This window comes from Camarhynchus parvulus, chromosome 27 (genome assembly GCF_901933205.1).
Source record: "Camarhynchus parvulus chromosome 27, STF_HiC, whole genome shotgun sequence".
Classification (NCBI taxonomy): domain Eukaryota; kingdom Metazoa; phylum Chordata; class Aves; order Passeriformes; family Thraupidae; genus Camarhynchus; species Camarhynchus parvulus.
Genome location: NC_044597.1, coordinates 4,707,849 through 4,718,081, shown reverse-complemented (window position 1 = coordinate 4,718,081; position 10,233 = coordinate 4,707,849). Strand labels below are relative to the sequence as shown.

At 63.2% G+C, this 10,233-nt stretch overlaps 1 protein-coding gene across 1 annotated transcript; it reads right to left on the bottom strand.

The window, feature by feature from the left end:
- Window positions 1-2,559: 2,559 nt before the first annotated feature.
- On the bottom strand, window positions 2,560-6,480 carry DLX3 (distal-less homeobox 3). Its single transcript, XM_030966345.1, has 3 exons — window positions 6,024-6,480; window positions 4,967-5,157; window positions 2,560-2,957 (listed from the first exon to the last, which is right to left on the bottom strand). Exons 1-3 carry the CDS (start codon window positions 6,340-6,342, stop codon window positions 2,634-2,636), a joined length of 834 nt encoding a protein of 277 aa, XP_030822205.1. The 5' UTR covers window positions 6,343-6,480; the 3' UTR covers window positions 2,560-2,633.
- Window positions 6,481-10,233: the final 3,753 nt, after the last annotated feature.

The window sequence follows — 10,233 nt, the reverse complement described above, 5'->3', positions numbered from 1 at the left end:
AGCGGGACACTGCCACCCCCGGCCACCCCCGCACTGCCACCCGACCCCACTGCCACCCCGCACACCCCCATCACTGCCACCCCCGACACTGCCACCCCCGGCACTGCCACCCCTGCCACTGTCACACCTGGCACTGTCACACCTGGCACTGCCACCCCTGGCACTGTCACCCCTGGCACTGTCACCCCTGGCACTGTCACACCTGGCACTGTCACCCCACCGTGGGACCCACAGGAGCCCGGCCGTGCCATCCCAGGTTTGTCCTGGAGCCCCCCAACCCCGAGGTTCGTCCTGGATCCCCCCAGATTTGTCCCTTAGACCCCAAGGTTTGTCCCGGATCCCCCCGGGTTTGTCCCGGAGCCCCCGGGTTTGTCCGGGATCCCCCTGGGTTTGTCCCGGATCCCCCAGGTTTATCCCTTAGACCCCAAGGTTTGTCCCGGATCCCCCCGGGTTTATCCCGGATCCCCCGGGTTTGTCCCGGGCGTTCCCGGGCCAGCGCGATGCGCAGGCAGCGCTGGGAGCGGCGTTCGCGCCCGGCCGTGGGCAGCGCGGCACCCGGGATTTACATAATCCCTGGATATGTAACCCGCCGCCTTCCTGGGGCTTTTTTTTCCTCCTCTAAATGAAAAAAAAAAATTAAAAAAAATATATAAAATCTAAACCAAAACCTCCGAAACGCCAGCTCGCGGCTCCGGTTCCTCCTCCTCCCGTGGGATTGGGAACGGGGATTTGGGGCTGCGGCTTGTGGGGGAATTTAGGGGCGAGGTGGGAGCTTGTCCCTGCGTGGGGACACGTCTGGGGACACATGTGGGGACACATGTGGGGACACATCTGGGGACACATCTGGGGACACCTCTGGGGACACCGAGAGCCGGCAGCGTCCCCAGCTGCAGCGCTGGAGCCTCCCCAGGGGAACCGAGCGGGGTTTGGGGTCCCCACGGCCATTGGGGCTGATGGGGACAGCGCTGGGGGGGTGATGGGGACCCCACAGCCCTGACACGGCGAGGGTGACATTGGGGACAGCAGGACAAGGCCACCACAGCCCGGACAACCCCTTTGGGGCTCTGGGGGTCACGGGAGCGCCCCAAGCCCGCAGCGCCTCTCGCAGGGAACGCGCGGATCCCACGGGATTTTGGGGTTTTGGGAGGGCTTGGCCTGTCGCCACCTCGGTGTCCCCAAAAGGGACATCGGGGCAGGGCAGGCGCCATCCCAGTCTGCAGGGCTGGGAGCTCACTGGTCCCAGTAGGAAGCGCCGGGATCCCGTGGCCGTTTGGGGAATGCTCTGAAAACTGGAAAAAAATTTCCTTTTCCTGCCCCAAATTCCCTCTCAGCAGGACAAAGTGGGGTTTGGGGTGAGGCAACATCACCCGGTGCCACCCCGTGCCCAGCTGTCCCCCAAAATGGGGTTTAAATCCACATTTCCCAAGGTGGAAAAATCCCAAACGCTGCTCCCCAAAAACCTCCCGAAATCGGGGGAAAAAGCGGAGTTTGGAGCTTTAAATTCACAACTTTTATTAGTGAACATTTCCAACCCTGCTTTGGGTGCCTGGGGAAGGAGCAAAGGACACTCAGGGACACCCGAGGGGGGTTCCCATCAACCGGGGGGGCGATTTTCCTTAGGAAAAAAGAAAAATTATAGACAAAAAAAAAAAAAAATAAACCCAGACCGAAACCAGTTTGGTTTGGAACAACTTTATACAAACGAACCTTATGTACACTCCCTTTTTTTCCCCCCAAAACACCCCTATTTATAGAAGGCAACATAAATAATCCCCGGGACTGTACAACACTATGAACACTCCTTAAAACGGCACTTTCTGCTTAAAAAAATAGCGTTATTCTCTTAAAAAATAGGAAAGAGCTCGGTTATTTTTTTTTCCTTTAAAATAAGTCGTCGATTTCCTTAAAAAAGAGGCATTTTCGCCTTTCCTTTACCCACAGCTGGAGGCACAGCCAGAAAACGGAGATGAACACGAGTTTTTCTCTTCAAACAATAACTTAAAACCATTCCTGAACTGCTTAAATATTAAAATATTTCCCTCTCCACGCACGCCCCCCCCCCCAACCTCAATTTTTTATTTAATTTTAAATCACCACCTTCTGGTCTGAGCATCGTCCCGGGTGATTCCGGCTGGGGTGAGGGGTCCGTGAGCCCCAAAACCGCCCCCGATTGCGGAGCCAGGGCCGAGCAGCTCCCCGCTCTCCGCTGGGGACAGACACGCCCCTGTCGCTCTGTCGCGACAGAGGTGACACAGCTCCTCCGGCCCGGCGGGCTCACCCCGACAGGCAAAGCTCCGGCGAGGGGTTGGGGGTGAGGATCTCCGGGGTTGGGGTGTGAAAGGGGGTAGTGATGGAAAAATTGGGGAAATTCAAAAGTTCAGAAGGATTTTTCCAGCTTTTCCTGCGCCGGGAGCGGAGGCTTCGCAGCCTTTGCAGTCCTCTGGGTGCTGAGATGAGCGAGGAGCGAGGATTTCTAGGGGTGCTTTCCTTTGGTTTGTTGCTTTTGTTGTTTTTTTTTTTTTTTAGGAAAAATCAGGAGACAAAACCAAACCACGGGGCGAGGTGTGGGGAGCAAAAAAAAAAAAAGGAGGCCAAGGAGTTTTGCAGCGTCTCTGAGCCCTCGGTGCCCGTGGTCAGTACACGGCGCCCGTGCTGGGGGGCCCGGGGGACGGGTGGTGCATCGGGGGGGCCGCCTGCGCTTGGGGGGGTCCGTGGGGGCCGCTGAGGCTCTGGGGGTGGTACCAGGGGTTGTGCTCCTCCAGGAAACCCGGGGAGGAGCTGTAGGGCAGCGGCTGCGGCAGCGGGGTCCGGGCGGCGCCGGGACTGTCCCACACCGGCGATGGAGGAGAGTTGCAGGCCATGGAGTCGCTGTTGTTGGGGCTGTGCTCCAGAGGCACCTCGCCGTTCTTGTAGAGCTTCTTGAACTTGGAGCGCCGGTTCTGGAACCAGATCTTCACCTGGGGGGGAGGAGGGAGAAGGGTCAGAGAGATGGGGAGGGGATGAGAATATGGGATGGGGACAGGGAAAAGGGTCAGAGAGATGGGGAGGGGATGAGAATATGGGATGGGGACAGGGAAAAGGGTCAGAGAGGTGGGGAGGGAGCAGGAGGGTGGGATGGGGACAGGGAAAAGGGTCAGAGAGGTGGGGAGGGGCAGGAGGGTGGGATGGGGACAGGGAAAAGGGTCAGAGAGGTGGGGAGGGAATGAGAACATGGGATGGGGACAGGGAAAAGGGTCAGAGAGGTGGGGAGGGAATGGGAAGCATGGGTACAGGAAAAAGGGTCAGAACCTGGCGCAGAAATGGGAGGGTGGGATGGGGACGGGAAAAAGGGTCAGAGAGCCGGAAAGGGAATGGGAGGAATGGAGGAGGCGGGAGGGGACAGGGATGGCGTGGTTTGGATCGTAGGGACACCAGACAGGGGGGTCATGGACAGCCCAGAAACACAGGAAAGGATATTGGGGTCACGGGGACACTGGCACCAGCCTGGGACATGGGGGTCACAGTGACCCCAAAGACACGGGAAGGGACAAGGGACATGGGGGTCGGGGTGACCCCAAACACACTCTGGCACGTAGGAAAGGACGAGGGACACAGGTGACACATGAGGCGCCATGGGAAGGGACATCACGGGGACCCCACGCGGTGTGTGGCAGGAAACTGCTCGGGACAGGGGTGTCATGGGCCACATGGGATGTCACCCTTGGCGTGAGTGTCACGGGGGACACGGACACTCCGGACAGGGACACACCATGGATGGGGACACGGACACTCCATGGACAGGGACACACCATGGACACACCGTGGACATCCATGGACACATCATGGACGTTCCCTGGACAGGGACACCCCGTGCTCTGGGGACAGCACCCACGCGCCAGCGGGTGTCACAGAGCCCCCTCTGGGGACACGGGCGTCACGAGGAGCCCGTCACGCCACTCGCCGGGCGTCGGGAGCGTCCCCGCGCTGGGCGAGGCGGCGCTGGACGCCCTGGGCGAGGGGCGGGGGTGGCGCTGCTTGTCACCCAAACAGGATGTCCCTCTGGGAGCGGGTGACGCGCTCCGTCAGCCCTTTGCCGAGTGTCCCCGATTGCTTCATCGCCCAAGGGAGGAGGAGGAGGAAGGCCAAGGGCGGCACAAGGGCGCCGGCGCCGGCCCCGAGGCAGGGAGGGCACCGCGATGGGGCGCGGGGGAGTCGCGGGCTGCGGGGACAGCGCTGTCCCCGCACAGCCAAGGGGACGATTTGTCCCCGAGCCAGGCGGGACCCCAAGAGCCCCAAGAGGGTTTGGCGCCGAACGCGGGCGGCTCGCGGGAGGAGGAGAAGCCCTTCCCGCACGTCCCGGCTCTTCCAGTCCAGCCTGCAGGGCCACCCCAGCGCTGGGGACACGGGCGTGGAACCGGTCCCCAAATCCCTTCTCCCTGCACGAACCGAGCGGGATGGGGCAGGGAGACCTTGGGAAGTCTGGGGGGAGCCTCAGGTCCCTGTTGTGGCAGGATTTGGGGTCAGGAGCTGCTGTGGAGATGGCAGAGCCCCATCCCGAGCAGCCCGGCTCGGCCGGGACTGGTGCCCCACATTCCTGGGACAGCGGGTGTGCCCTGACCCGGGACTGGCCCGGGTGCCGGGGCGGGACCCAGCCCCAAACCCCAAACCCAGCAGTGAGGTCTGGGATGGGACCGGCTCCAGAGGGAGTGGGATAAACCCCAAAACTGCCGAGCGGGGCACGGCTGGGGTCTCCTCTCCCCGCCGCCTCTCCAGCTTTCCCTCCAACAGGGAAATCTCACCCGGGGACCCCACAACCCCCAGCAAGGGGGGAGCTCCATCCCTGTGACCCCTCCGGGAGCCGAGCCCGTCCCAAATCCAGGATTTACGGGGGGGATGCCAGCTGGGGCTCCCCCTCTGCTGCCCGCGGGGGGGATTTGGGGTGTCGGGGAGGGATTTGGGGTGTCGGGGGCTGGGGGTTCAGCCTCACCTGGGTCTGGGTGAGCCCCAGCTGCGCGGCCAGCTCGGCGCGCTCGGGCAGCGCCAGGTACTGCGCCTTCTGGAAGCGGCGCTGCAGGGCGGCCAGCTGGTAGCTGGAGTAGATGGTGCGGGGCTTGCGGATCTTCTTGGGCTTCCCGTTGACCATCCGCACCTCGGGCTCCGGCTCCTCCTTCACGGACACTGCGGGAGGGGGTGCGGGGTGAGGCGCGAAGGGCTCTCAGGGTGGCCACCCCGTCCCCAGGTCGGTGTCACCCCCGTCCCCAGGTCGGTGTCACCCCCGTCCCCAGGTCGGTGTCACCCCGCTCGGGGTGCTGGCATCGCCCCGTCCCCTGCCACAACCTCTGGGACACTCCCGGGACTCTGCATCCAGCACGGATCGGTCCCCCTGTGTCCCCACGGGCACGGCTGAGGCCCGAGAGCCGCCAGCAGCTCCCTGTCCCCAAGGCGGGGACACTCCAGAGGGGTAAAACTCCACGAAGATCGGGGGGTGTAAAGCCCACAAGGCCTGGGATTAAAACCCCACAAAGCCCGGGGTTTAAATCCCACAAAGCCAGGGGGGTAAAACCCCACAAAGTGAGGGGGTTGAAACCCCATAAAGCCCAGGGTTAAAGCCCCACAAAGTCAGGGGTGTAAAAGCCCACAAAGCTAGGGCGTTTAAACCCCACAAAGTCGGGGGGTAAAACCCCACAAAACCCGGGGGTAAAACCCCACGAAGTCAGGGGGGTAAAACCCCACAGAGCCCGGGGTGTAAAACCCCATAAAGCCAGGGGTGTAAAACCCCACAAAGTCAGGGGGGTAAAACCCCATAAAGCCAGGGGGGTAAAACCCCATAAAGCCCAGGGTTAAAACCCCATAAAGCCCAGGGTTTAAACCCCATAAAGCCAGGGGTTAAAACCCCATAAAGCCCAGGGTTAAAACCCCATAAAGCCCAGGGTTAAAACCCCAAAAGCCCAGGGTTTAAACCCCACCGAGGCCCCTCCGGAGCCCCGCGGGAGCAGCGGGGCGGGCACGGCCCCGGTCCCGCCGGTCCCTCTGTCTGTCCGTACCTGCCTCCTGCGCCGGGAGCTGCTGCTCCCTGAAGTGCCCGTACTGGCGGTACGAGGGGCTGTAGGAATACTCGGATTTGGGCGAGTAGGTGCCGGCGGCTCCGATGCCGTTGAGGTTGAACTGAGGGTAGGGGTAATGACCCACGGGCTGCCCGTACGGCTGGCCCGGGTAGTAGTCGTGCTGGCCCGTGTAGTAGCCCAGGTCGGTGACCGAGGACTCCGGCAGGGTGGGAGAGTCCTTGGAGGCTGCATGGCAGCTCAGCGAGCCCGAGAGGTCCGTCAGGATGCTGGAGAGCTTCTTATCGAAAGAGCCGCTCATGGCGGGCAGCGGGGAGGGGGCGGCTGCCGGCCCGCGCCGGGGACCCCCCAACCTGGCGGCCCGAGCGGGATCCGCGCTGCTGCTGCTGCTGCTGCTGCTGCTGCTGCTGCTGCTGCTGCTGCTGCTGCTGCTGCTGCTGCTGCTGCTGCTGCTGCTGCTTCGCGAGGAGCCACCGAGAGACTGTGCCCAAACCTCCGGCCCCGGCCGCCTGCTTAAAGCCTTTAATTAGGGAGCAGGGCAGGGTGGGTGCGCATTCCGATTGGCTCCAGAAATATTGCCTGGGAGGCAAAATAGGCTCCTGCCTCCTCCTGTGTGGGTTTTTTTTTCCCTTCTCTCTCTCTCCCTTCTTCTTCTTCTTTTTTTTTTTCTTTCTGTCTCTCAAGAAACAACAAAGAGTGGGTGAAGGAGGGTGAGGGAATAAATAAAGTGTGCAGAGCCCTGTCTGCAGGGACACAGGGGACACTGTGGGGGCCGGGACGGGGCTGTTTACAAGGGGACTTTGGGGCTGTGGGGGGATTTTTGGAGGATGTTTGGGGGTGTTTGTTGTGGGGCAGGGAAGGGGGTTTGGGGTTTGGGACTGGGATGGATCCATGCTTGGGGCTGGGGGCTTTAGGGGTTTGTTTGTGGTCCCCCCAATTCTCCCCTGCTCCCACAACCCCCAGGCAGAGCCCCCCCGGAGGATCCTCCTGTACCCCCAACCCTGCCACGCTCCCCCCCGTGCCAGGGGCACCTCGGGGCAGTGACAAGCGCTGATTTTGGGGGGACACCCCCGGGGCTCTGTGCGCCTCTCCCGCCGCCACTCAGAGCCGTGACCCCTCTGCTGCCCCAAGGGCCCCCAGCAGCGTGACCCAGCCGGGGGTCCCGGGCCAGCCCTGATCGCCCCCCCCCGGCCACCCGCAGGGCTGTCCGGGGGCCACCGGGACAGGGGGGGCTTTGCAAGTGAGGCTTTTGTTTTTGGGGAGGGGTCTCTGCTGCTGCGGGCAGGAACTTCCCCTGACAGGAGCCGGGAGGCTGGGGGGAGGCTGGGTCCGTGACCGGGGCGGGGGTGTCCCCTTCTGTCCCCCGTGTGTCCCCTCCTGTCCCCCGTGTGTCCCCTCTGTCCCATGTGTGTGGTGTCCCCCCCTCTCCCCCCGCATTGTCCCCTCGGTGCCCCCCGGGTCCCCCCGGCCCGTCCCGCCGCGCGGGGCAACGGCTCCGCCTGGCGGCCACGGCGGGAACTGCGCCGCGCCCCGGGGTCCGTGGGTTCGAATCCCGGCACCGCCGGAACCGCCCGTGCTGTGGGATCGAGTCCCGGCACCTCCCGGATTGCGGGTTCGAATCCCGGCACCGCCGGAACCGCGGGGGTCGAGGGGGAAAAATGGGGAATGGGAAAGGAGCTGGAGAGGGAAATGGGAAGAGGGGAACGGGAATGAGAACGGGAACAGGAATGGGAACAGGAACAGGAATAAGAATCGTAATAGGATAGGAATAGAAATAGGAATAAATAGGAATAGGAATAAGGATAAATAGGAACGGGAATAAGAATAGGAGCGTGGATAAACAGGAATAGGAATGGATAGGAAGAGGAATAAGAACACATAGGAAAAAGAACAGGAATATGAGTGGGAAAAGGATTAGAAGTAGGAATAGGAATAAATAGGAATAGGAGTAAGAGCAAGAACAGGAAAAGGACAGAAATAGAAATAATAGAAATAGAAACAGAAAGGAATGGAAAGAATAGAAACAGATCGGCAGAAATAAAGAGAGGAGCGATGAATGCCCAAGGGGAGCAGGAGGCCAAGCGTGATCCCGGAGCCGGGGGAAGGGCACAGCCTCACTTCCCACGTGGGAATTGTGGCTGGGGATTCCAGGAATTCATTGCAAGGGGGACAGAAGTGTCTGGGAGCAGCCCAGCCCAGCCCTGGGAGCTGCGCCGGGATTCCCTGGGAGGTTCCCAGGGTCCCCAGGAGCCGCTGGGCCATCCGCAGGTCCCCAGCCTGGCTGTCGCCCTCCAGCCGGGCTGTCGCCAGGGCTGGGCCCCGCCGGGAGCGGCATCTGCGGCAGGAAAAGCCGGTTGTGGAGCTGGAGGCCGGGGAGGGCAGCGCGGGAGCCGGGCTGGAGGGGGAGCGGGTCCGGCCAGTCCCCGACCAGTCTGGGACTGGGAGCTCTGGAGCTGCCGGGGGCTGCCGGGCCGGGCTGGCTCCTGTGGAACCCCAAATGCGGGAGCTCCGGGCTGGGGGGGCAGTTTGGGGGAGCTGGGGCACGGGGAGGGGGCAGAAATCGCTGTTCTGGGGCACCCGGGGGTCTCTGGGGGGCCCCACGGGTAGGGCTGAGCAGAGGGTCCGGTCAGGACCCCCCGAGTGTCCCCCACAGGGCGGGGGGTGCCCCCTACACCCCCCCAAAGGCTGAAGGGTTTCCCCCACACGCCCCCCAAAAAGGCTGGGGGGGGTCCCGGAGCCCGGCAGCGCCCCCGGGAGTCCCCGCGCGTCCCCCAGCGCTGTCACAGCGCGGGGGCTGGGATTGGGGGGTCCTCAATCTCCCCCAATGCCCCCCCAGCCCACCACCCCCACCCCGAGCATCGCTGGGTCAATGGCGTCACCTCGTGGCCTTTGGGAGCAATGACACCGCGCGGTGACGTCATCGGTGTCACCGGGGCGCGAGGGGCGGGGCAGGCGTGGGGACAGGGGAGGGGACCGGGAATGGGGACAGGGGAGGGGACCGGGAATGGGGACAGGGAATGGGGACAGGGGGTGCTGAGCGCTGCTGAGCAGATGCTGAGCGGGTCGTGAGCAGATACCGAGTGGTGCTGAGCAGTTGCTGAGCGGTGCTGAGCAGATGTTGAGTGGTGCTGGGGCGATGCTCAGGGGGTCCTGAGTGGCTCCTGAGGTGGTGCTGAGCAGATGCTGAGCGGGTGCTGGGGTGGTGCTGAGCAGACACTCAGTGGTGCTGAGCAGATACTGAGCGGTGCTGAGCAGTTGCTGAGCGGCGCTGAGCAGATGTTGAGTGATGCTGGGGCGATGCTCAGGGGGTCCTGAGTGGCTCCTGAGGTGGTGCTGAGCAGACACTCAGTGGTGCTGAGCAGTTGCTGCGCGGGTGCTGAGCAGATACTGAGTGGTACTGAGTGGTGCGGTGCAGATGCTGAGTCGAGCTGAGGTGGTGCTGAGCAGATGCTGAGCGGTTGCTGAGCAGGTGCTGGGATGGTGCTGAGCAGTTGTAGGGCAGATACTGAGTGGTGCTGAGTCGGTCCTGAGTGGTGCTGAGCAGATACTGAGCGGTGCTGAGCAGATACCGAGTGGTGCTGAGCACGGCCCGCAGCGTCCATGGAGATGGCCGTAGCGCGGCTCGTGTGCGAGCGGCCTCCCCTCAGCAACCCCACAGCACACACTCAGTTCCTGCTCAGCACCGCTCGATACCAGCTCAGCACCACTCAGCACCGCTCAGCACCGCTCAGCACCGCTCAGCACCCGCTCAGCACCACCTGGCGGCAGCAGCGGGTGCGGGACGCGGGGCCGGGCAGAATTGGGGATGGAAGCGGGCGGCGGGGCTGGGCAGGCGGTGTCCCGGGGGTGGCATCGGGTGTACCGGGTGCGTACCGGAGCTCGGTGTGTACGGGGGTCGGTGTGTGGGGTGGTACGGGTTTACGGGGGGTGTGTCGGGTGTTCGGTGTTGGAGTGGTGGTACGTCGGTGTTGGGGTTACCGGGGCTACCGGGTGTGTACCGGAGCTCGGTCTGTACCGGGGCTCGGTGTGTGCCGGGTGTGTACCGGGTGTGTGCCGGAGCTCGGTGTGTGCCGGGTGTGTACCGGGGCTCGGTGTGTCCGGGTCGTGTACAGGCTCGGTGGGGTGTACCGGGCGTCGGAGCCGGTCTGTACCGGGGCTCGGTGTGTGCCGGGTGTGTACCGGGTGTGTACCG